General features: G+C 51.0%; 1 protein-coding gene across 1 annotated transcript; it reads left to right on the top strand.

Annotated features, from left to right (window-relative positions):
• Positions 1-9,471: 9,471 nt before the first annotated feature.
• On the top strand, positions 9,472-23,562 carry SCN2B (sodium voltage-gated channel beta subunit 2). The gene is made up of 4 exons (XM_017883269.1): positions 9,472-9,780; positions 17,630-17,796; positions 18,092-18,302; positions 19,313-23,562. Exons 1-4 carry the CDS (start codon positions 9,711-9,713, stop codon positions 19,510-19,512), a joined length of 648 nt encoding a protein of 215 aa, XP_017738758.1. The 5' UTR covers positions 9,472-9,710; the 3' UTR covers positions 19,513-23,562.
• Positions 23,563-26,935: the final 3,373 nt, after the last annotated feature.

Here is a 26,935-nt window from a genome sequence, read left to right on the forward strand (position 1 = left end):
CCTCCCCCCTCCCCATGATAGGCCCCAGTGTGTGATGTTCCCCTTCCCGAGTCCAAGTGATCTCATTGTTCAGTTCCCACCTATGAGTGAGAACATGCGGTGTTTGGTTTTCTGTTCTTGTGATAGTTTGCTAAGAATGATGGTTTCCAGCTGCATCCATGTCCCTACAAAGGACGCAAACTCATCCTTTTTTATGGCTGCATAGTAACAAAAATGTTAAAAGCAGGTTTCCTGGCATGTTCTTAACTGTTTTTTCTTTAGGAATAAATTACATTTATCTGCACAGATGTTGAAAATCCTGTTAAACCCTTGTCAAGGATTTGTTTATTTTACATTAAACAAATTTATGATGAACGTGAACAAATAAATTAAAAAATAAAAAAGGTACTTGCATTAAAAAAAAAAAATTAGCTGGGCGTAGTGGCGCATGCCTGTAATCCCAGCCACTTGGGAGACTGAGGCAGAAGAATGCTTTCACTTTGGAGGCAGAGGTTGTGCTGAGCTGAGATTGCGCCATTGTACTTCAGCCTGGGCAACAATAGCGAAACTCAGGCTCAAAATAAATAAATAAATAAATAAAAGGGCTGCAGCCTTCTGCCAGACCTTTAGTTATCTGTTCCTGGTTTGTCCTCCACCAGTGTCCTTTTCTCCCTTTTGACTAGTCGGTATTCTCACCTGTCTGTTGGTAATTGGCCATTTTCCTTCATAAAACACTAGCTCTGTGTGTGTGTGGTTGGAGGCAGCCACTGAGTTAGCTCAGTTATTTAGAGCTGCAGAACCTTAGGTTGCAGTTATCCTCTTAATTCAGCATAAACAAAGTTTCCCAGGACCACTGACCTTCTGTTCTGGCCAGCTAGTTTGCAGATGTGGTCTAGGGAGGTCAGGCAATCCATGACCACTTCTGTAAAACCCAACTACCAAAACATCTCTTCTTCAAAAAATAAGGGAACTTAAAGTTTTCTCAGAAAGCTGAGACCTTTCTCATTTCATAGATGGTGCGAGCCATAGTGATTTACCCGTCTGAGAACTTTCAAAGCTGGATGAACTCTGCCTTGTATGTTCATGGCATTCTGTGTGTTGGTGCCATCTTGTCTGCCCATCTATACTTCATTAAAAAAAAAGTTTTAGGCCAGGTGCAGTGGCTCATGCCTATAATCCCAGCAATTTGGGAAGCCCAGGCTGGTGGATCACCTGAGGTCAGGAGTTCGAGACCAGCCTGGCCAACATGGTGAAACCCCCCCGTCTCTAATAAAAATACAAAAAATTAGTTGGGCATGATGGTGAGCAACTGTAATCCCAGCTACTCTGGAGGCTGAGGCAGGAGAGTTGCTTGAACCTGGGAGGCAGAGGTTGCAGAAAGCTGAGGTCATGCCATTGCACTCCAGCCTGGGCAACAAAAGTGAAACTCCATCTCAAAAAAAAAAAAAAAGTTTTAATGATATATGTATTTTTTATTTCAATAGATTTTGTGGAAGAAGTGGTTTTCGGTTACATGGATAAGTTCTTTAGCGGTGATTTCTGAGATTTTAGTGCACCCATCACCTGAGCAGTGTACACTGTATCCACTATGCAGTCTTTTATCCTCCACCTCCTCACAGCCACCCTCCGGAGTGCCCAAAGTCCATTACATCACTCCTACACCTTTGAGTCCTCATAGCTTAGCTCCCACTTATAAGTGAGAGCATACCATGTTTGGTTTTCCATTCCTGAGTTACTTTACTTAGAATAACGGCCTCCAGCTCCATCCAAGTTGCTGCAAAAGACATTATTTCATCCCTTTCTATGGCTGAGTAGTATTCCATGGTGTATATATACACCACATTTTCTTTATCCACTCAGTGGTGGATGGGCACTGCTGTTGGTTCCGTATCTTTGCAGTTGTGAATTGTGCTACTATAAACATACATGTCCATGTGTCTTTTCCATATAATGATTTCCTTTCCTTTGGGTAGATATCTAGCAGTGGGACTGCTGGATTGAACGGTAGTTCTACTTTTAGTTCTTGTTTTTTTTTTTGAGATGGAGTTCCACTCTTGTCACCCAGACTGAAGTGCAGTGGCATGATCTTGACTCACTGCAACCTCCGCCTCCTGTGTTCAAGTGATTCTCCTGCCTCAGACTCTTGAGTAGCTGGGATTACAGGTGCCTGCCACCACGCTTGGCTAATTTTTCGTATTTTTAGTAGAAATGGGGTTTTGCCATGCTGGGCAGGCTGGACTTGAACTCCTGACCCCCGGTGATCCACATGCCTCCGCCTCCCAAAGTGCTGGGATTACAGGTGTGAGCCACTGCATCCAGCCTACTTTTAGTTCTTTAAGGAATATCCACACTGTTTTCTATAGTGGTTGTACTAATTTATATTCCCACCAGCAGTGTAAAAGTATTCCCTTTTCACTGCATTCACACCAATAAGTTTTTAATTATGGCCATTCTTGCAGGAGAAAGGTGATATCTCATTGTGATTTTAATTTGCATTTCCCTGATGATCAGTGATGTTGCATCCCTCATTTTTTTCCATAACAGGAACCTTGTGCTCCATGCATTGTTGTCTTTCCTGCTGTTGGTGTACTCTCGCCTTGGATGCCCCTTTCCTTTCCTTCCTGCCTCCCCACATGAACATTCCTTCAAGGCCCTGCTTTAGATCATCCACCTGGGTGATCTACTTCTCAGCTCTTCCTAGATGTCTCTGCACTTGATCTGCTTTTGTCTTTCCTTGTCTTCTAATTGTTGCATGGGCATGATACCTCATTTTCTCTTAGAACTCTCAAACTCTTAGAAATTCTGCTTTAGGCCAGGCACGGTGGCTCATGCCTGTAATCCCAACACTGTGGGAGGCCGATGCAGGGGGATCACTTGAGGCCAGGAGATTGAGAACAGCCGGGCCAACATAGTGAAATCCTGTCTCCACTAAAAATAAAAAAATTAGCCAGGCGTGGTGGCACAGACCTGTAGTCTCAGCTACCCTGGAGGCTGAGGCATAAGAATCACTTGAGCCTGGGAGGTGAAGGTTGCAGTAAACCGTGATCTCGCCACTGCACTCCAGCCTGCGCGACAGAGTGAGACCCTGTTTGAGGGGGAAAAAAAAATTCTGCTTTAGGTCTTTTCTGTGATCCTTGTAGCATTTGACCCCAAGGGGGACAATCCCTTGTCGAATGAAATTCCTAAGGAGTGGAGGGGAACAGCATGCGCAGGGAGCAGCTGGACCTGGCTCCCATTCCCAGTTCTACCATACCTTGACTGGGGAGGTCAGGCTGATGGAATTTCTGCCCCTTCCCCAGATGTGAAGTAGATATTCACTCATTTTCATCTGCTCAAGGACCAGTAGAGCCCCAGTGCATGCTCAGAAGAATAAGATGCAATCTCAGTACTTAAAGAACTACAGTCTAGTTGGGGAGGTCAGATGGGTAAGTAACTGATAAAAGTACTCTTTGACTCCCGTTAGTTCAATATAAGATGTCCCTGGGTCCCCATGTCTCCGGTAGATGGGACTGCACTCACCATGCTGTATTGCGAGTGTATGCATTTATCTCCCTATCTAGAATGTGAACTCTCTAAGGGCGAGCTGTATCTCCTTCATGTCTTGGTCTCTAGTTCCTAGCTGAGTGTCTAGCATATAGGGGCTGTTCCATAGATATTTGAGTTTGTTCACTGAGAGATCTGATTGACAAATGAGTGAATGTACCCAGGGTCACAGGAGCAGAGAGAAGAGGTATTTAGAAGAGCAGGAGTAGGTGACTTTGGAGCACATTTTTAAAGAGAGACCATGAGCTTGCAGGCAGGAGACAAAGGGCATTCCTATAAGAGAAAATGGTGAAGGCAAATACAGAGACGTGAGGCGCATGCGGGGTTAGAGAAACCTTGCCTGTTAAGGAAGGGCTTCAGAGGCATGTAGGGCAGAGAAGAAAGGTGAGTGAAATGAATCCCTACCTCGCAGCTCATGAACAGACTGCGGAGTGCTCTGCAGATCACTGAGGCCAGCATTTCATCCGAGGCTTGTTCCTGCTTCCTGCTCCCCACTCCCTGAACCCCCAAACCTGGCTTCTCATGGCCCCTTGCTCATGGTATGCAAACCTTTTGATATTGGCTGAAGGCATTGCTTCTCAAGCTTTAATATGCTCAAGAATCACCTGGAGATCTTGTTAAAAGTGTAGATTCGGGGCAGTCATAGTGTAATCCCAGCACTTTGGGAGGCCGAGGCAGGCAGATCACGAGGTCAGGAGATCGAGACCATCTTGGCTAACACGGTGAAACCCCCGTCTCTACTAAAAACGCAAAAAAATTAGCTGGGCGTGGTGGCGGGCACCTGTAGTTCAGATTGCGCCGCTACACTCCAGCCTGGGCGACAGACGCAGACTCTGTCTCAAAAAAAAGTGCAGATTTGGATTCCTTGGGACTAGGGTGGGGCCTGTAGTGCTGCCTTTCTCACAAACTCCCAGGTGACACCCATGATGCTGGCCTGGGGACCACACTTTGAAAAGTAAGGCTCTACAGTAAATAACTAAGGAGGCTCTCTATAGCCTCAATGAGGCATTCCAAAGGTAAAAGGAAACTACTTTTCTTTGATTTATTTGTAACACTGCTTCTGCCAACAGGGTAGGTAATTGAGCGCTGTCTAATAAAACCTTCACTGATAAATAACCCTGGGCACAAATGCCAAAACCACAGGGTTTCACTCCTAAGAAAGTGCATCTTTGACACTGGTGTCTTCATTCGGCAAAACACCGCTTAGAGCTGCTGCTTCCCAGACTTTCACTGGCTCCTCCGGCAGGCTTACTCTTTCGGAGCAAACGGGCGTCTGGAGGCCCAAGTGGGTTGTGGGGAAGTTCCGGGGTAGCTCTCCTCCTCTCCCCCCTTGGCTCTGCCTGCTACTGCCCCTCGCCCTTGATCTGGCTCTTCCTGACCCTTGGTCCTGGGGAGCTGAGTTGGATGAAGACTGTTCTAAGTCTGGACATCTAGTTTCTCTTTGCTGAATTCTGGATAGAAACAGATCTTCTGGATCCACTTCTTGCCTCAGATGCCTCCAAAATAGAAGCTTCTGGACCTAATGTGAGACCAAGTGAGACAGGCAAGCAGCTTCCTTCAGTTTCTGGGCCTCACGGGCACCCTCTGCTGCATTAAGAAAAAAAGAGGAGGCCGGCTACGTCAAACCAAAAATTTCTGGCAACGGGGCAGGGCTGACATGTGTCTGCGGCAGCATGGATGGCTGTGCTGCGGAGTAGGACTTGGCAGTGCACGCCGAAGCGGGAGCTGAGGCCCGGCTTGTGTCATTCCATCCCTCGGGGCACAGCTGTGAGCTGCTGACAGCGGGGTGGACCTCAAGGCCGGAGGGCACTGGGGATGGGGCCAGGTGTGGCCACTGAAGGACACTTTTCTTCCCATGCTGCCCCACCTCTCCTTCCCTGCAATTCTGCCCCGTGGGCCCTGTGTTCTGTGAATGGGCCAGCCAGAGCCAGACCCTAGGGATGGGACAGAGGCACTTGGGGACAAAGTCTGTGTGTGATCTGGGCAGGGACAACCATAAAGGGCTTTTAGACTACCCACCCTTCTGCCTTCTGGCAACTCTGCCTCAAAGCCCTGGCCCCCTTGCTCCTCCCCAGCCCAGAACAGCTTGAGAGGCCGTGGCAGGATTTCATTTCCTCCACAATGTCGACTTTCCCCCTTCCCTCTCCAGATTCATTAATTCATTCAGCTGTGCCCCTGTGCAGTCACTCACCGCCTGCTGATGGAGTTTCTGCCCTGAGCCAGGCACTGTGCTGGATCCTTACTCTTCCTCCATAGCCTGCCTCTTAGCCCTTGCTTTTATGTCACCTGCGGAGGCTAATTGCTTCATATGTCTTGCTGGTCTTCTCTTCCCGGTGCCTTTCTAGACAACCTGGGGGTAGCTCCATGTCTCCTTCCCTTGGTGCTAAGCAATGTGGAATGCTGGAGACATCCAGGGTTTCATGAAGACCTTGGTTTGAATCCTGACTCTGCCCTTAAACTCTCATATGTAAACCTGAGTGAGTTGAGCCCCATGAGCCTCTGTTTCCTCATTTGCCATTAAAAAAAGAATAGGGCTGGCGCGGTGGCTCAAGCCTGTAATCCCAGCACTTTGGGAGGCTGAGGCGGGTGGATCACCTGAGGTCAGGAGTTCGAGCCCAGCCTGGCCAACGTGGTGAAACCCCATCTCTACTAAAAATACAAAAATTAGCCAGGCATGATGATGGGTGCCTGTAATCCCAGCTACTTAGGAGGCTGAGAAGGGAAAATCACTTGAACCTGGGAGACGCTGGTTGCAGTGAGCCGAGATCACACCACCGCACTCCAGCCTAAGCAGCTGAGTGAGACTCCATCTCAAAATAAATAAATAAATAAAATAAAGGCCAGGCTCAGCGGCTCATGCCTGTAATCTCAGCACTTTGGGAGGCAGAAGCGGGAAGATCACTTGAAGCCAGGAGTTCGAGACCAGCTTGACCAACATGGCGAAACTCCGTCTGGACTAAAAATACAAAAATTAGTTGGGTGTGGTGGCAGGAGCCTGTAATCCCAGCTACTTAGGAGGCTGAGGCAGGAGAATCACTTGGACTTGGGAGGTGGCGGTTGCAGTGAGCCAAGATCGTGCCACTGCACTCCAGCCTGGGCCAGAGTAAGATTCTGTCCGAACGACAACAAAAAATAATAAAAAGAAAAAGAAAAAAGAAATCGTGGTGGCAGGAGCCTGTAAACCCAGCTACTCAGGAGGTTGAGGCAGGAAAATAACTTGAACCTGGGAAGCGGAGGTTGCAGTGAGCCAAGATCATGCCACTGCATGTGGGCCATAGAGTGAGACTCCATCTCAAAATAATAATAATAATAATGATAATAATAATAAATTAATTAAAAAAAAAGAAAAAGGAAAAAGAAATCACCTATCCCAGGGTTAAGGTTAAACTGACAGGGCCGGGCACGGTGGCTCACACCTGTAATCCCAGCACTTTGGTAGGCCAAGGTGAGTGGATCATGAGGTCAGGAGTTCAAGACTAGCCTGGCCAAGATGGTGAAACTCCGTCTCTACTAAAAATACAAAAATTAGCCAGGCATGGTGGCAGGCACCTGTAATCCCAGCTACTCAGGAGGCTGAGGCAGGAGAATCGCTTGAACCCAGGAGGGAGAAGTTGCAGTGAGCCAAGATTGCGCCACTGCACTACAGCCTGGGTGACAGAGTGGGACTCCATCTCAAAAAAGAAAAAAGAAAAGAAAAGAAAAGAAAAGAAAAGAAAAGAAAAGATTAAACTGACATTGGCTGGGCATGGTGGCTCACACCTGTACTCCCAGCACTTTGGTAGGCTGATGCAGGTGGAACACTTGAGGTCAGGAGTTCGAGACCAGCCTGGCCAACATGGTGAAACCCTGTGTTTACTAAAAATACAAAAAAATTAGCCGGGGGTGGTGGCATGTGCATGTAGTTCCAGCTACTCTGGAGGCTGAGACACAGGAATTGCTTGAACCCAGAAGGCAGAGGTTGCAGTGAACTGAGATTGCACCACTGCACTCCAGCCCGTGTGACAGAGTGAGACCCTGTCTAAAAAAATAATAATAAAATAAAAAAATAAAAAATTGAGATATCACATGTAAAGTGCTTAGCACAGAGTTTATGCTCAAAAGTATTAGTTGTTCCCTGTTTGGTACACAAAGGGCCCATCACAAATGCAGGTGACTGCTGCATGCAAATATCTGCCCTACTTAACTGTCTCCCCAGGAGTATGGGGGTCACCTCTGCTTAGGGTCACCTTGGACTCCACCCCCCAAGTCCTCCTGCTTATGACATTAGCTTATTTTTTCTTCCTTCTTCAAAAGAAAAGTTTTAAACATACACAAAAGAAGAGAGAACTATATTTACACCCATCACCAGCTAGTTTCAACTATTAAGCAAAACATCTAGTCTCGTGTCACCTATTCTCCCATCTCTTTTTTACTTTGAATTTTATTTTATTTTTTTAGATGCAGTCTCCCTCTGTGGCCCAGGCTGGGGTGCAGTGGAGTAATCTCCATTCACTGCAACCTCTGCCTTCCAGGTTCAAGCAGTTCTCCTGCCTCAGTCCCCCCGAGTAGCTGGGATTACAGGCACCTGCCACCACACCTGGCTAATTTTTGTATTTTTAGTAGAGACAGGGTTTCACCATGTTGGCCAGGCTGGTCTCGAACTCCTGACCTCAAGTGATCCGCCTGCCTCTGTCTCCCAAAGTGCTGGGATTACAGGCGTGAATCACCGCACCCGGCTTCTTTGAATATCTTAAAGCAAATCCAGTCATCATATTATTTCACCCATAAACACACCAATATGTGTCTTTTTTTTTGTTTTTTTTTGTTCTGTTGTTGTCATTTTTGAGACAGAGTGTCACTCTGTCGCCCAGGCTGGAGTGCAGTGGCATGATCTTGGCTCACTGCAACCTCTTCCCCCCTCGGGTCAAGCAATTCTCCTACCTCAGCCTCCCATGTAGCTGAGATTACAGGCACACACCACCATGCCTGGCTACTTTTTGTATTTTTAATAGAGACAGGGTTTCATCATGCTGGCCAGGCTGGTCTCGAACTCCCGACCTTGTGATCTGCCTGCCTCGGCCTCCCAAAGTTCTGGGATTACAGGTGTGAGCCACCCCGCCCGGCCATCCACGTGTATCTTTAACAGATAGAGATGCTAAAGGACAAAACCACATTTATCACACCCAACAAAACTAGGAATGATTCATTAATACAATCTAATATGTAGTCCATATTTAACTTTTCCCAATTGTCTCAAAAACTTTTCTTTCCTGTTGATTTGTTTGGATCAGATTTCTCCAAAGGCCTGTGTTACATTCGATTGTAAGATCTCTTGGGTATTTTTCTATCAGCCTGCTTCAACATGTTCTGTTTTCAGTGGAAATGCTAGAATGAGGAAATCATTACCACTTGAAAGTCTCTCCAACTCACTTTCCTGAATCCTTTTCAATAACACAAGAACAAGCATCTCCTTTTTTTTAGTTTTTTTTTTTTTTTTTCCTTTGGGGGCTGGGCCCAGGCTGGAGTGTGGTGCAGTAGCTGGGACTACAGGCGTGAGACTTTACTTCTGGCTAAATTTTGTATTTTTAGTAGAGATGGGTTTTGCCATGTTGCCCAGGCTGGTCTTGAACTCCTGGACTCAAGTGATCCATCCGGCCTCCCAAAGTACTGGGATTACAGGTGTGAGCCACTGCGCCAGCCTGTATGGAGGTTCCTTTAAATGGGACCATTCCCTGTTTTTAAATGACAATAAGTGTTCCCCTTTCCAGAATCTTCAAAATAAATGGATTCCTCTAATAGTTTTCAAAATCCAACAATCATCCCAGTGAAGTAAAAAGGCAGGATTTGTATTATTTCTTGTTTTAGAGGGTAAAAACTTCTGGGGATTTCGTTCTTTTCAAAATGACTTTTTTATGCCCTCCCACCTGCTTTTTGAAATCCACCAACCACAATATTTACCCCATCCCCCTCTTCTCTCCCTCCATCTCTCTCTCTCTCCTTTACACACTCCCTCTCTCTCTCTTTTTAGCAGCAACATACAAGCCGGCCATATTAGAGAGATGGAAATAAAGCTTCCTTAATGTTGTATATGTCTTTGAAGTACATCCGTGCATTTTTTTTTAGCATCCAACCATTCCTCCCCTGTAGTCCTCGCCCCCTCAAATCACCCTCTCCCGTAGCCCACCCGACTAACATCTCAGTCTCTGAAAATGCACAGAGATGCCTGGCTACCTCGCCCTGCCTTCAGTCTCACGGGGCTCAGTCTCTTTTTCTCTTTGGGTAAGTTAGACTCACATCTGCATGCTCCCGAGGGTTCAGAAGTGTAGCCGCAACGTGAAGAGGATGGGGGCAGGGGATAGGAAAGAAGACATTGCTAGCCCTTCCCTCTGTGTCCTTGGGAGGGGAGGTGCTGGGGACTGGAAGGGACGTTGCTGGGGAGTGTAGAACCCTGGGACTACTTAGTCACAGAAATGTTGGGTCAGGGGATCTGAGTGTTGCTGGGGGCTGACAGTGGTCAAGGGAGGTGAATCTTCTCTGGATTTCCCCTAAGTGGACCAATGTGGGGGTGGGGCAGAGAGTGGATTGACCTGCAGTCTCTTCAGGGATTTTTTTTTCCTTTGTAGCTGCCGCAAATGTGGGGTCCTGGGACTTAATGTTCCCTTAAGGGGCTTCTTTTCGGAACCTTGATCCTGGTGGATTTAGGGTGTTAGGAGAGTGTGCGGGGGAAGTGGTGGCAGAAAGTTGAGTCTGGGTCTGGCTTCCTGGCACTCGGTCTCACTGATCTGTTGGAACGTGTGTGGGAGTAGGTGGGAAGCGGGCTTGGGGAATGATGTCTGGATTGGGAGGAGACCTGCTGAGGCACGCAGTGATGGAGAAGGCACCTTTGGCTTGGGCCCGATGGAATGGAGGAGGGGCCAGGTGTAGAGATTCAGGAAAAAATGGAACCCACGGGCTGAGCGAGGTTGCAGCCCTTTAAATCCAGCCTCAGAACTGCCCAGCCCAGTCTTGCAGACTGTCCTGTCAAGTGGCCCCAAATATTAATTTTGTATTTGACCACTCACAGACTTCCTGGTGGGGAAGTTATTTGCAAGCCTGCTTTGTAGAGTTTCGTTCTTGCTCCTAAACTTACTTATTGCTGGAGCAGCAACTGAGAGTCAAGTCCAAGGACTTGATGGAAATATTGGCCACCACAAAGCCTCTCTCTCTTTCTGTGGCGTGATGTGCTGGGTTTGGGGTAGGAGTGCTAAACACAGACAGTGCAGAGGCCCTGCCAGCCTGCTTTGCTGAGTTACTTGGCATATTAACATCAGGGCAGGAATGCTATGGAATCTCCGGCAGGACCTGGGTTTCAAGCCACCTTTGTCATTTACGTAATGACCACAGGCAAATTACTCAACCCCTCTGAGCTTCAGTTCCCTCCCGGGTAAACTAAAGAACGCCTACTGCCTGGCGTGTTTGTGATCTGGGCACGGCAGGAACTCAAGAATGGCTAATGTAAGAATGCTTTTTGTGAGCCCAGGCACTGTGTCTTGTTCAGCCCTCACAGCAATCTGAGGTAGATTCTATTATACCTCAGGTTACAGGGAGGAAACAGATGACTATGGTAACGGGTAACGGGAGCTGAGATTTGAACTCCCTGTGTCTGACTTCACCACATTCTCTTAAACGTTGGATTCTACTGCCCCCAATGTTCAAGAAATGGCACTGCTGTATTAACAGTACCTAATTGATCAGTCTCAGGACACGCTGAAAGAGGGGGAGTTGGGTGAGTGGACTGTTGCAAGGAGCCCCAAATGGAGGACAGGACCCCTCCCTCAGGAGTTAGGAAGCGCTTCCTGCAGGAGGGAAGCCGCCTGGTGAGAGCCATGGCTAAGTAAAGTTAGAAAGGGGGCTCAGTGACCAGGACCCAGAGCCCTGGGCTAGGGCAAGGAAGAGGGAGTCTGGGATGAAGAGGTCTGAGTGTTGGGGGTGGGGAGATGGTGGTGGGAGGCAGCTAAAGCTTCTGCAAAGCTGAGTGGGAGAGGATGCAGGAATGGGGATCCTGAACTTGAACTTGATTGGTGCTGCAATGAGGCATGTCCCTGGCACTCCAATGCTGAGGGCTGAGTTGACAATGGAACTTTGGTGGTGTTGCAGTAGCATCGATCCCCGGGATGGAGGATGCCACAAGTGATGAGGGAGGGGACTCTGTCGGGGCTGGGCTTGTGGGGATGACTATGGAGGTGGCCATAAGAGAAGAGGGCCATAAGAGAAAGGGCAGGTGGGCAATCAACTGTACCTACAACAGAAGCATATGAGGCTAATTTTAGCTAGAAACAATTCAAATGACTGGACTTCCCTCAAGTTTTTCTTGAGACCGTTAACTCCACAGTCACTGGCCTGCTTACCAATGTATGGATTATGTTAGGGGAGGCATAGAAAGTGGAGTCTGGGCTGAGCACGGTGGCTCGTGCCTGTATCCCAGTGCTTTAGGAGGTTAAGGTGGGAGGATCGCTTAAGGCCAGGAGTTGGAGACCAGCCTGGGCAACATAGCAAGACCCTGTCTCTATAAAAAAAAAAAAAAAAAAGAAAGAAAAGAAAAAAAGAAAAATGAGCCAGGCATGGTGGCGTGTGCCTGTAGTCCTAACTGTTCCAGGATGCTGAGGTAGAAGTATCAAGAGTTCCAGGCTGCAGTGAGCCGTGATCACACCACTGCACTCCAGGGTGGGCAACAGAGCCAAACCCTGTCAAGAAAGAAAGAAAGAAAGAAAAGAAAGAAAGAAAGAGAGAAAGAGAGAAAGAGAGAAAGAGAGAGAGAGAGAGAAAGAGAGAAAGAAAGAGAGAAAAAGAGAAAGAAAGAAAGAAAAGAAAAGAAAAGAAAGAAAGAAAGAAAGAAAGAAAGAAAGAAAGAAAGAAAGAAAGAAAGAAAGAAAGAAAGAAAGAAAGAAAGAGAAAGAAAGAAAGAAAGAGAAAGAGAGAAAGAAAAGAGAAAGTGAAGTCTGGTCCTCACTCTGGCCCAATGCACATATCTGCTGCTTGTGGTGGCAGGGACCCAGACATGGCGAGAAAGCTGTCTCTTCTTCCTTTAGTAGACTTTATTGAGCCCCACTCTGTGCCACCCACTGTCCTGGGTACCAGGGATACCAAGATGAATAAGAATCAGTTTCCCGGAGCCTCTTGAGGGAAACAGGCCCGTAAACAAATAATAACAAGACAACATTGTATGTATGGTAACAATAATAGCAATAATGATCATCAGAGTCGCAGCTAACTTTTGTCCAGGCCATGTGCTAGGCACTGTGCTGAACTTCATGCAGATAGTAAGTCACTTAATCCTTACGACAGCCCTATGAAGTTGGGCTTATTGTCGGCTATATTACAGATGAGGAAACTGAGGCACTGGGGGGTTAACTATCCTGCCATTCTGCCCCCAAGTCATGTGGAAGAGATAGGAACAGGGCTTGAGTGAGGACAAGGACACTGGGGAAACAGTCACCGAGGCTAATGCCCTGTGAGCTGGGACCTGAAGGGTAAGTAGGAGGGCCCCAGGGACAGGAAGGCAAATGAGCTTCCCAACCTGAAGCAAAAATATGTGCAAAGTCATGGAAAAGGGAAGCAAGGTGGTGTTTTCAGAAAAAATCAGAACTGGGGTCACTGGAGTGAAGGAGACCTGGGGGGCTGGGGGCTGGCAGGAGATGAGGCTAGGGTATAAGTTTGCCCTCAGATGGCAAAGGGCTTGGAAGCCGTGCCCAGGAGCCTGGACTCGATCCTGAAAGCGGTGGATAGCCGTTGGAGGTTTGGAGGTGAGGAGTGATGAGGGTGGGCTGCTCCTGGCTGCACGGGGATGGACTGGAGTGGCCGGGGCTGGGGAGGCCCTGGAGCAGGAAGGGTCTGGATGGTACGGCAGTGCAGGTGCGGAGATACGGGCTGGATGCCACACTCACCTGGGAGGCAGGAGCTGCCCTGGGAGACAGTTCATCTGTTTAGACACTTAAAAAAAAAAAAAAAAAAAAAAAAGGAGGAAATAATTACCTCATAGTTTGCTGTAGGGTGGAAAGACGAGTGAAGAGATTAACTTCCAGTCTCTGCAAGAGATAGCATTTGGCGGATGAGCAAATTTTCATAGTCTCTGCAAGATGGGCTAGTTAGAACAGTGGATGACACGGTGCCTGAGGGCCCAGATGTGCCTTGGAGACAGCAGGGGGCCCGCCACTGCTGACGTTTTGGATCTAAGATCAGAAGTCACATCCCATTGATGATCATTTTCCTTCTGTGAGTTGAAAATCAGGAGACACAGGCCCCAGACCTGGTCTCAAATGGGACAACCAGGAAGACTGCGTGCCTTCCTTGTATGGAGGTTCCTTTAAATGCAACCATTCCCTGCTGGCCGGCCTGCCTGGAGTTGGACCTGCCATATAGTCGGCAAGAGATCTGGTACCCCAGATGCCTTGGGATGGGGCTCAGTTCCCCACTCAGCTTCAGTGCCTCAACCCTGCCTGGAGCCAGGCAGGCTAGATTCAGATTCTAGCTTCGCCTCTTACTAGCCGTGAACTTGGGTTCGTCTCTTAACTTCTTTGTGCTGCATCTTCCTCATCCGGAATGTGGGAGTGATAACAGGGTTTTGTTAGTATTAAATGAGGTGATATATGTAGAGTGCTTAGACAGTGCCTGGCTCGTTGTAAGCATTTTGTAAGGGTTTGTGGCTGGGAAGTCCTTTCTGTGGCCTTGGCCATGCATTCAGGTGCTTTCCTGAAGCAGGACAGTTAATCAAGAGACCAGAGTTTTGCTCAGAGCTGTGATCTTTTTAAGCCATGCCCCCCTCGTCTTTAATGAGGGCCCGGACTGGCGGAAGGTCTGAGGCCCAGCACCCTAAAGCTGCTGGGATTCTGGTAAGGTCACAGGCTCACGTGGGGATCTTGGATGAGGGGCTAGGAACCATGATTCTGGCCTCAGCTTGTCCCTATTCTCTGCGTGTGGCTCTCATGGCCTCTCTTTCCTCATCGGTAAAACAATGGGGCTAGATCTACGGTTTCTGATCTCAGCTCCAACTCTGGCTCCGGATCCCACACTCCCTCGCCGGATGGAACTTGACGTTTGACCTCTGTGACCACTAGAGGGCACGCGTGTTCCGCCCGGTACCTTCTGCAGTGCCGCGCTGCAGGGTGGGGAGGGGGAGCCCGCATTGCACCTCTCTGGCTGCCCCAGTCCTGCGGGCCAGAAAAGGCGCCCCCGCACTCCTCTCTACCCTGCCCTCCTCCACCGCAGGGTGCTAGCTCCTTCGAGATGGTGGAGTTCAAGTTCTAATCTGGAGCACTGCCTTGGGCTTGGTGGAGGGGGCGGGCAGAGGTCGGCGCAGGGTCTGCCGGTTTCACAGAACGCAGACTTTTTGGCCTGAGGAGCCCCTGGGAAGATGATCGACCTCCCAAGGGAAGAGCTAGAGGGGCAGCACATTCCTGGGATGGGAGGTAAGCTCAGGACAGGCACTGCCAATGCCTTCCCTCAGAGCTCTGTGCCTCTGCAGATAGAGATGCTGTTGGCATTTTCTGCACACCTCCTCCTTGGCTGGTGCGGTGCCAGATGCTTTCAGAATGGTGATAAAAGTGCAGGAGATGGAATTGGGCTTTGTTCTTCCTGGCAGGGGCCCACTCATCCTCCCCAGGCCGTACTCCCCTAATGAGCACTTAAGCTCACACCTGGAATCCTCAGCCCTGGGCTCCTCCTCGAGAAAACGCAGATGGTGACACCTGTCTCCCAGCTTGGAGAACAGATGAGGTCCCCATGCCTACCCCTCCATCCAGGGCTGCTTCCAGTTCAGAGAATCTCTGGTTCTTAAGTCCTACCACTTGCCCTGATCACTCGGGCCAGGGGCGGGGCCGGCAGAAGGGTGCTCCAGGCAGAGGTTGGTTTCCCAGCAGGCTGCAGGGCAGCTGCTTCTGCAGCTTTGTGCAGGAAAAAAAAAAAAAAGTTTGAAAAATAGGAGCCCTGCAGGCCTGGGCTGTTTGCCAATTCCTAAGGACTGGCTGGAGGGGACAGTCTCCAAGGTGCCCTCAGGCCAGGCCAGATGCTCCCCTAGAAGCCCTTCCTGTTTGCAAGGCAGAACTTGGGGAGAATTGAGGATAATAGCAGCTACCATTTGCTGAATACTTACTGCTTATTTTCATTATGGAAACAACCCTGCTGCATTTTACAAAGGAGCAGCCCCCACTCTCCCAGCTTCTGATGCTGGAGCTGGGATTGAACCCAAGTCTAGTCGCATCCCCTTGTCTATGCTATTCCCACATCAGCCACTACTGGGCTCGCCTGGACAGCCTCCCAGCACTCCCCAACCCTGCAGGGACCTCCTATCACACTACAAAGAGGAAACTCCTAATTCCGCATCCTGGCCCACAAAGCCTTTGTGAGCTGGTCCCTGCCTTACTCTCAGACCTCAGGTCTCACCATGCACCCCCTCGGTCACTCTGCTCCCTCTGCCTCAGGCACACGAAGCTCCTTCCAGTCACTGGGACTTGGCTCCTGGGAGTACCCCTGCCTGGGAACTCGACTCCCTCAAAACTTCAGCCGGCTCACTCCCTCACTTCAGGTGGCACTGCCTGCGTGACCCCTCAGAGCAGTCTTCGCTGCCCACCCGACGTCAGACAATGCCCCTCTACCTTGCCGTGTGTCTCTAACCTACAACTCCATGATTTTTTTCCTTGTTGATGTTTATCCTTCTTCCCAGAATATAAGCTTCATGATGCAGTGACTCTGCCTGTCCTGTTCACAGCAGTAACCCCCAGGGCCTAGACTAAGTGCCTGGCACACAGTAGGTGATTTATAAATATTTGGTAAATGAGTGAATGAATGACGCCGAACACTGCTGTTTATCCTCCATAAATAAAGGGAATCTTCTGAGATAAGGTTCTTGAGGATATGGGCAGAGCATCTTGGAATGAAGGCCAGGGCTCAGGTGAGTCCAGTGAGGTGCCTAGGGTGTGACATTTAAGGAGGTAGTTCCATGACCAGAGAGTGGATGCCCCTTAAGTATCTTGTCCCAGGCCCCTCGCTCACCTCCCTATAGGCTCTGTCCTGCTTAGAATGTCAGAGTGGGACAGGCCTTTCTCAGCCCCAGCACCAAGGTCTCCTGGCCTACATCTGGTGTTCCTAATAGGACTCCTCCACAGAACCAGCAGCTCCCACCCTGCCCTCCTGTAGCAGCTCCTTGCCGTGGTGTCTCCAGGTCTGACATCTCCAAGAGGGACTCCTGTCCCTGTAGACCCATCAGCTGGTCCTTGGAATGGTGCCTCACCTTCTGGGGCACCTCTTCCCTCCCACAGCTTGTCTGCCCTCTTTCTTGTCTGTCACAAGCCTGAGGAAGGTAGGGGGCTGGGCTGTGCTGGGACACAGCTTTGCTCTGTCCCTGGGATATGGAGAGCGAGGCCTTCCAAATCTCCAGCTGTTCTCAAGCTGCTGCCCTGAGAACAGAACTGCAGGGGAGCCCTGCAGTTTCAGCTGGAAGGGCTTTGGCCCAGCAAAGATGGTTCGAAGTGGTGAGAATAAGGGGGAAACTGAGGTAAGCATAGTGAAGCCCCTTGTCTGTGGTCTTCTGCTAGCATATGATAGAAGTGGGGCAAGTGTGGTGGGGGTGGGGGTTGCCTAACAGTGGTTCTGGAAAAGGCTTGGGGCCATTTGGCTGCCCCTGGCTTGACAGATAGATGACTTGATGATTTGATCTCTCTCCTCCCCTACCTGCTCTGCCACCCCACTTTGCCTCAAAGACCATATCTGGTGCCCCATATGTGCCTGCCCACTCTAGGAGTATGGACTGGGGAGGCTGAGTGGGCCCCTGCCAGGAAGAACAAAGCCCAATTCCATGTGGCTTGCACCTGTACTCCCAGCTACTTGGGAGGCTGAGGTGAGAAGATCACCTGAGCCCAGCAGGTTGAGGCTGCAGTGAATCATGATTGCGCCACTGCACTCCAGTTTGGGCAACAGAGACCCTGTTGCAAATAACAATAACTCCCACCTCCTGACTAACTGGAGCTGTTGAGGACCCAGTCCTCTGCCCGTTGCTCTGCTCTGCCTCATCCCCCAACACCCTCAGGCACAGAGGGCTTGCCCCTCCCCAGCCCTTCCAGCCAGACTCCTCACCAGCTTGTGCCTTCGTCTGCAGTGCCACCAGGACGGAGCATGGAGGTCACAGTACCTGCCACCCTCAATGTCCTCAATGGCTCTGACGCCCGCCTGCCCTGCACCTTCAACTCCTGCTACACAGTGAACCACAAACAGTTCTCCCTGAACTGGACTTACCAGGGGTGCAACAACTGCTCCGAGGAGATGGTGAGTCCTGGGCTGAAGGCGGGAGTGGGGGAGGAGGCAGGAGCCCTGCAGCATGAAGCTCCCATCCCACCACCAGCCCCTGCGCTGGACTAGGGCCCCAGAGGACCCTGGGTGGGCTGCGTGCTCTGGAGGCTTTGACACAAGGTGTGCTGCACACCCAGGTGCCTCCTAGAGGTAACTGCCTCTCTTCCCCAGGAAAAGGGTGGATGGGAAGAGGAGGCATCCTCGCTGTCCTTGTAGTTGCTTGCTCATTCAGCCGCCCATCCGCCCATCCTGTCCCTCACTCCATCCCCAGTTCCTCCAGTTCCGCATGAAGATCATTAACCTGAAGCTGGAGCGGTTTCAAGACCGCGTGGAGTTCTCGGGGAACCCCAGCAAGTACGATGTGTCTGTGATGCTGAGAAACGTGCAGCCTGAGGACGAGGGGATTTACAACTGCTACATCATGAACCCCCCTGACCGCCACCGGGGCCATGGCAAGATCCATCTGCAGGTCATCATGGAAGGTGAAGGCTGGGGTGCCAGCTGCGGGGCCCTGCCCTTTCCCACCCACCTACTCTCAGCAGCACTCGCTCAGGGCACTTTGGGGAGGCCATGCCTTCCTGAGCGTGGGAGCAACCATTTGTGCTACGTAGAAGGAATCCATTTTCTTCCCTCTAGTCCTCAAGAACCTGGGAACATGTCCCAGAGAGTCCTGGTAATGATATAGACTATAATCCCGGTCTTAATGATGGGGCTGGGCGTGATGGCTCACACTTGTAATCACAGCACTTTGGGAAGCTGAGGCAGGCAGATAGCTTGAGCTCAGGAGCTCGAGACCAGCCTGGGCAATATGGCAAAACTCCATCTCTACAGAAAATGCAAAAATTAGCTGGGCATGGTGGCTGGCACCTATACTCCTAGCTACTTGGGGGGCTGAGGTGAGAGGATCACCTGAGCCCAGCAGGTCGAGGCTGCAGCAAATCATGATTGCGCCACTGCACTCCAGCTTGGGCAACAGAGCAAGACCCTGTTTCAGATGACAACAACAACAATAATAATGACGGTGATGATGGCAGCTTTCATTTATTGGGCACCTCTATGTCTCAGTCATAGGACTAAGCTCTGTTTATGCATTATTTCATCCTCATGAAAACCTTTGAGGAAGGTATTATTATGAACCCCATTTTACAGGTTAGAAAACTGAGGTTAGAGAGGATAAGTTACTTAAAGTCATGCAATTCATAAGTTGTACAATCAGGACTCAAATTTGGGTCTGGTTTGATCTTAAAGTTCGTGCTCTTAAATACTTCATCATACTACCTCCTCTGGGGCCTTTGGGTGTCCTGGGATTTAAGGGTGGGGGAGCGCTTCCGGGTCAGTCACCTGGATTGCTTTTTGGCTTTGCTAAAGTCCTGTCTGTGGAGGAGAGTAAAGTCAGGGTGGTTCCACGCATGCCATGGGTAGTGGGGTAGTGGGGTACTGGGGGAGGCCCCTTACCCAGCCCTGGTGCTCAGTGGCTCCCCTTCCTTTCCAGAGCCCCCTGAGCGGGACTCCACAGTGGCCGTGATTGTGGGTGCCTCTGTCGGGGGCTTCCTGGCTGTGGTCATCTTGGTGCTGATGGTGGTCAAGTGTGTGAGGAGAAAAAAGGAGCAGAAGCTGAGCACAGATGACCTGAAGACCGAGGAGGAGGGCAAGACGGATGGCGAGGGCAACCCGGATGATGGCGCCAAGTAGTGGGTGGCCGGCCCTGCAGTCTCCTGTGTCCCGTCTCCTCCCCTCTCTGCCCTGTACAGTGACCCTGCCTGCCCGCTCTTGGTGTGCTTCCCGTGACCTAGGACCCCAGGGCCCACCTGGGGCCTCCTGAACCCTCCACTTCGTATCTCCCACCCTGCACCAAGAGTGACCCACTGTCTTCCATCTGAGAAACCTGCCATGCTCTGGGACGTGTGGGCCCTGGGGAGAGGAGAGAAAGGGCTCCCACCTGCCAGTCCCTGGGGGAGGCAGGAGGTACGTGTGAGGGTCCCCAGAGAGAAGGGAGTGGGTGGGCAGGGGTGGAGGAGGAGGCCGCTGTCCACCTGCCCAGTGCTTAGCCTGGCAGTGGCTTCAGAGAGGACCTGGTTGGGAGGGAGGGCTTTCCTGTGCTGACAGAGCTCCCTCAGGAGGGCTTGGCCTGGCATGGCTGTGCTCCTCCCCTGCTCCCAGCCCAGAGCAGCCGTCAGGCTGGAGGTGACGATGAGTTCCTGAAATTTGGAGGGGCATGTTAAAGGGATGACTGTGCATTCCAGGGCACTGAAGGAAAGCCAGGGCTGCAGGCAAAGCTGGACATGTGCCCTGGCCCGGGAGGCTGTGTCGGGCCCTCGTTTCCATTGCTAGTGGCCTCCTTGGGGCTCCCGTTGGCTCCTAATCCCTTGGGACTGTGGATGAAGCCAGACTGGAAGAGCAGTTCCAGGTAGGGGGCCAGGTTCCACAGAGGGCACCCACCAACAGAGGCCAGTTTCGAAGTCAGCTGAGGGCCTGAGGGGTGGGCCCCATGGTGAATGCAGGTTGCTGCAGGCTCTGACTTCTCCCTGGGGTAACCACCCTCACCTGGCAGGGGCAGCCAAGGCTGGGAAATGAGGAGGCCATGCGCAGGGTGGGGCAGCTTTCTTTGGGGCTTCAGTGAGAACTCTCCCAGTTGCCCTTGGTGGGATTTCCACCTGGCTTTTAGCTGCAGAGAGGGAAGGGAAAGTCTGAGGCCGGCATGAGGGGAGGCCTTGGAACCTGAGTCCCCAGTGGCAGCCCTGTCCCATCTGTGGCCACGCTACTCGCTCCTCTCCCAACAACTCCCTTCATAGGGACAAAAATGGCAATTGTAGGCCGGGCACGGTGGCCCACGCCTGTAATCCCAGCACTTTGGGAGGCCGAGGCGAGTGGATCACCTGAGGTCAGGAGTTCAAGACCAGCCTGGCCAACATGGTAAAACCCCATCTCTACTAAAAACACAAAATTAGCTGGGCATGGTGGCGTGTGCCTGTAATCCCAGCTACTTGGGAGGCTGAGGCAGGAGAATCACTTGAGCCTGGGAAGCAGAGGTTGCAGTGAACTGAGATTACACCACTGCACTCCAGCCTGGGCGACATAGAGAGACTCTGTCCCAAAAACAAAAAAAGGGAGCCAACCATCACTGCCATTACACTCACATTCAATGGAAATTGGTTAGGCCTGAGAGAAGGAGCAAGAGACAGAAACACTGACTCTGAGAACACGACCTTGGAAGATCCTGACATCAACTAGCCAAGTCACTCACTTACAAATGGGGAAACTGAGGATCCTGCCCCCGGCTCTGGCTCCTCAGTCTCCAGTTTGAATCAACAGAGCCATCGTTTTCCAGGTGGGAGGGGCCTCTGGGGCCTGGTCCATGATGGGGCAAGGTGGAGGGGTGGGCTCCTCTAGCCCTGCCCCCGTCCCAGGAGCCCAGCCCCTCTGGCCAGGACTGAGGAGGAGTGGAGGGAAGCAGGGAGGGAGGGAGCAAGCATGAAGGGCGCAGCTGCTGGCAAATGCCGCATTCCCTGCCCCAGCACTTCCCAGCCTTTCCAGGAGCTCAGCCCCACCCCTGCTCAGGGAGTCAGGTGCCCAGGGTAGGGAATAAGTCTAGGAAAGGGGGTGGAGACAGGACTGTGACAGTCTCAGGGACCAATCCCTGCCTCTGCCCATCAGATGGCCAATTTGGGGAGAGAGCAATATCATCTGGGAGATTCAGCTTAATTCGCTTCAATTCAGCAACCATTCATTGAGCATCTATTATGTGCCAGGCACTGTGCCAGGCACTGGGGACATACACAAAGCCATAAGCATTGGGGACTGCCAGGTTGGCACTGTAGGGACCAAGATTAACTTTTTGGTGCATCTAATTCCACCTTTGCAAGACACTGCTTCCAAGGCTACAATTGGGGAAGATGAAGAGATTCTAGAATCTGGGCCCTGGGAAGGGAGAAACAGCAGGGAAGAGGGGCGATACAACAGGGTCAAGGGTGCAGAGGCCAGGCAGAGTGGGCACAGAGTGGGGGATGGGCAACCAGCCTGGTAACACCTGGGTGAGGTGAGTGAGTCAAGCCCATCTGGAAATGCTAAACTCATCAGCTCAGTACCTAACTGCCAATCAACACACTGCCAATGTGGGTGGGCTAAGCCACCAGGATGCCTGCAGCAGATGGACACTGCCCATACTCGAGCCAGCCAGCTGGGGGCAGAGAGGTGGGTGGTGGGCACCTCATGCCAGCTGAGACCAAGAGTGGTTGTATACATTTCTGCAGCTTGCAGATTTCATTTTTTTGGTCACTCTTAAAGTGTCCTTCTCTCCCAGGATGAGTTAGGATCTGTGCTGATATTGGGAACTTCTCTTTCTCCAGGATCCATAGCATTTAGGGGAATTTTTTGCAGGCTTTCCTAGTGTATTCTAAGAAGTTCTAACTCTCCATCAAGAAGCCCAAGATTTCTGGAGTCTTTTTTCCCTCTGCCCTGACCAGTTGGGGCCCAGGAAAAGCAATGTCTCTTCATGGGCCTCAGGGCCCCGGCAGATGGGGCTGGGTCAGGAGCTATCTCTGTCCCAGGTGCTCAGCCCGCATATGCATTTTCTTCTGGAGCCTCTTAGAATCTCCTCCAGAGGACTCATAGAGCTGTCTCCCCCAGGACGGTGAGGTTGGGAGCAAAATGGGGCTTCTGTAAGTAGAGGTGGAAAACCAGTGAGATGTTTCCACAGCGGCCATTTCTCTACCCTGTTTCCTAACTTATGCTGACAAGTTTTTCCTCTTCCTACCATGGAGTTCGAGCCCCACTTCTGGCTGCATGTTCCCACCACCATGCTCTGCTGGTTTCAGTCTGCTGACTTTCTCAACTGCTCCAGCCTCTCCTGCTCTTTCAGAATCTCCCCCTGCTCCCCTCCCCCCCTCCCCCCAATCTGTCTTTTCCTCCTAATTAAGGGCCACTGCAAAGAGAGACGGGCGGCTAACCCATGGGATTTAGCTTATAAGAACAAAGCACAATTTTTCAGGACTGAAATGCCTTGAGGTGCCTTGGAACTGGCTTTGGAAATAGCTATCTGCCCCTTAGCTATGGGACTCTTCAGTTATTTCCAGTTTATAAAAAGGAAAAGCTGATCGGATCCATATTTATCTCTGCGAGTCTCCTTGGGAAGGTTGGGCTGGTAAATATTTGCAAGGTAAGGTTAAGCAGACAGACAATTGAAAATACTGGGCAGGTCCAAAAGGATAGTCCCAGGCCATAGGAATGGCTTGGTGCAGTTAACGGGTGATGAAGCAAGTAATCTTCCTTCCTACTTATGTCTTCAGGATGGACAGCCTGTGTCTCTTGCTGTGCCTCTTGCTGGCGTCTTCCTTTATTGAAGCTTGCTGATGCACTGTACATAGTCTCTCTCTATAGGTATAGATATATTATATATACAAATATCAAACATCTCACCACACCCACCCCAAAAGTTACACTGTGTGTGTGTGGGGAGGTGTAATCACTTCTCAGTGTTTTGAGTTGATTCACCAAAGGCAAATTTTGGAATGTTCTTGCGCTTTGTGCACTTGGAGGGGAAAACCCAACTACATATGCACTTTCTTGGTTGTGTGTGCTATAGAGAGGTTGGAAGGGGTGGTTGGAAGGGGAGAGAAACTGAGATGGCCCTCTATGACCCGACTGCTGGGATGTATCTGCTTTTGGGAGCAGACTGAGTTTCTTTTGCAATTTGTCTTATTGTTTGGGTCTACTGGCGACAATAAACTGTCTCCCCTGAAAATCCCTCGAGTGTGGCTTTATTCAGGGGTTCAGGGCAGGGTAGGCTGAAGCTTTGCCAGGATCTTAACTGGAACCCTAGGTGCTCCTTGCCTGGTAATCCCATTGGTGCTGCCAGATCTCCAGCATCTGAGGGCCTCAACGCCCCTGTCTCACAAGGGGAATGTTGTCTAACCCACACTTGTTCCCCCACAGATGTTTCATCCCTTTGCCTTCCCCAGCTCCCTGGGGACTCTGCCCACCCTGAGACAGGGTGACTGAACACCTACTTCTTGGAGGGCTCTCGATTATTTTGGAGATGAAGACAACCCTGGAAGCTCCCAAGGCTGACTGTCATGCGGATGTTGCCTGTTCTTTGCACGGGGGTGTTGGATTAGACATTTCTTTTGCCTCCTCTGGACTCAGAAAGAATAGATGACAGCTGGTCAGTCTGCCCTCATGCAATTCATGGAGAAGGGTGGCTGTGAGAAGGGTCAGGTGGCTCATGTCCCGTCTACATACTGCTGGATCCTATTTACATGTGCCAAAGCAGCCCTAAGAAGTTTAGGACCAAAGGCAACCTCCTGGCTAGGGGCTCCACTGTCCAAGACAGGCCTTTTTTTCCTCCCTTGTTCTCCGTTCTTCTGTCTCTTTGCATCTCTCCCTCCCTCCCTTGCACCTCTCTCTCTCTCTCTCCTAGGAGGCTTACCAGGCTTACCTTCCTCTTCCTACCCTGAGGTTCGAGCCCCACTTCTGGCTGCATGTTCCCACCACCACACTCTGCTAGTTTCTCAACCGCTCTAGCCTCTCCTGCTCTCTCAGAACCTCCCCCCGCCTCCCCACCCCCCATCTGTCTCTTCCTCCTAATTAAGGGCCACTGCAAAGAGAGACAGGCTGGCTAACCCTTTTCAGCAAGAAAAACCTCAACTTGCTGAATGGCAAAGACATACTTAGGTAGTTGCGTCCTACTTTTCTCTTGGTTTCCGTCTCATTCCTGTCTGCTCCCTGGTGATCCAGAGACCCTCACCAGTGGTTAGTAGTTAGGAATACGCCAAGAGGACCTTGATATTGGTCGTTCTAATGGTTTAAGGGATGACAGCTGCCATTTGGGAGAGAAGTCAGACCAGAGGTGGCAGCGTTAAACAAAGGTGGCTGGTATTCAACAGCACCAAAGTTCCCTTGGTTTAAAAGAATGTCTATCCCTGGAGCCTGAGTCCTTCCAAGAATGGGGTGTTGGCGGGGAGGGTGCTTCTCTACTTAACAGATAGGAACATTTGGGCAAGGGACATGGACTGAGCTGCAGAAGGCACCAGGGATTCTGGTTGGTTCCTTCCAGGATGGACACAGGCCCCTGGTATTCGGCCAGGCCAGCAGCATGTTCCTCACTGGGCTTTTCTCCCAAACACTTGGTTTTGGGGACCAGGTGGCAAAGGGACTAGGAACAGTTTGCCCCAACAGATTGAGAGTTCTTCCTATGGGCAAAGAAAAGGGAGCAAGGCCCTGGGGAAGAGGGCCTTGGAAGTCACGAACTGGGCCTGGTTTCTGGGAAGGCTGGATTTTGTTCAGGCATCTCCCCTAAATTTGGGTTCTTTGGCCCGGCCTGCCTGGGGCAGGGTGGATTAATTTCGATTGCAGAATGAGCTGCCTTGGTGGGGGAAGGGATAGCTCCTACCCTGGTGCTCAAAATGATTGGTCTCCTGTGCCCCTCAATTGGGATGGAGATACCCGTACAAGAGCCTCCCAGTTCCCACTGGACACCCCATGCGTGGGATATCCCAGTGGGATAGCTATCGGCCTGCCCATGGACGGTTGCTAGGGAATAGGAATCTGGGTCAAAAGGAGTAGGGGTGACAGAGTAGACCTTTGCAACAGCAGAGATGGGAGGACCCCCAGAATACCTGTCAAGGCTCCTCATTATTCTAAAGGGGAAACTGAGGACCAGAACAGAGAAGTGACATGCTTAAGGCGACATGATGAGTCAAGCACAGACAGAGTCTGGCACTGGGTTCCGAGTCCGCTGTGTTTCCTGCAGTCCACAGGTGCTGCACCTAGTGCTCGACACAACAGCAAGCACCAGCCCAGGCCCCTCCCCTGCTCTCCCCAGCTTGGCCTGAGTTGGTGCAGAAGAGGCACTCATGCTTCCTTAAGGGCCCAGTTTTCAAAGCTGAGGTTCAGAGAGGGAACATGATTTGCCCAGTCATACAGTTGGCTAATGACAGAGCCTGGGATAGAACCCAAGTCTCTCTTCCCCCAGTAAATGCCTTCCCTAGGCTGACCTGATGTCCCTGGGCAAATAGGCTCATGTCCTTTGGCACTAGTTCCCGAAGTTCCGTTCCCATCCCCCATCAGCATGATGTGCCTCATGTCAGTTTGCATAGGGGCCCCTCTTAGGTTACCTATCTCCCTCCCATCTTGCAAGGGTGGAAGGTAGTATCAAAACATCTTCAGGTGACAGGAACCTGGGGTAGTGTCTGGTGGGGTGCAGGCTGGGCAACTGAACACAGGACAGAAGGGCAGGCCCCCACTAGGTCTCCTGGCCTTCTTCATTGGCTCTTTGGGGGCTCAGAAGGTCCACGCGGGAAGGACTCTGCAGGAACTCTTCTCAGAGAGCCCTGGTAGCCCCTGACTCTTCCTACAGAATCTCACCCCGAAACCCACCATATTTTAGTCATTCCTGGCTGCCTGCTACCAGGCTGATGTCCAGAGTGCCAGCTACTTCTTAGGACAGGCTCCAGCAGCCCAGTGGATGAGGGCTCCGGAGGGCCTGGCGAAGGAAGCGCCGCTGAGAACCACATCCTGGCACTCTGACATGGCACATGGATGTGGTGGGGGGCGGTTAGTGGAGCCTAGCCTAGGAGAAAAGGGAGCAAGGCCCTGGGGAAGAGGTGATGGGAATAGACGAGTTGGGATGGGGGAGTTGGTGGCCTGATTTGGCAACTTTTTCTTTTCTCTGGCAATAATGACCTCGAGGTCTAGGAGGTGCTGGGGAAGGAGGGGCAAGTGGGTGCCAGGCACTCAGCCTGGCTACTTGGGATTCCATGGGAGGGGTTTTCCCCTGTGGCCCTGGCAAAGTCACCTCTATCCCAACCACAGTTGCCTCTGCTTCTCAAGTGGGACAAATTCCCAGTAAACAGGTGGCAAAGGGACTAGGAACGGTTTGCCCCAACAGATTGAGAGTTCTTCCTGTGGGCAAATAGGCAGAAGAGGAGGGTGTGTTCAGCCAGGAAGGGAAGTGTGCATCATAGCTGTTGACCGATAGAGTGGCCCAGGCTGTAGCCTCAGGGACAGGGATTAGACTTGTCCCATTCTGTCCCAAGGCAAGACATTAGGACTGGCAGGGAGAGACAGATATTGATCCAATGTAAATCAGAGCTGTGCAGGGGGTTGAGTTTTTGAGGTA

This window comes from Rhinopithecus bieti, unplaced genomic scaffold, assembly GCF_001698545.2.
Source record: "Rhinopithecus bieti isolate Rb0 unplaced genomic scaffold, ASM169854v2 scaffold_11964, whole genome shotgun sequence".
Lineage (NCBI taxonomy): Eukaryota > Metazoa > Chordata > Mammalia > Primates > Cercopithecidae > Rhinopithecus > Rhinopithecus bieti.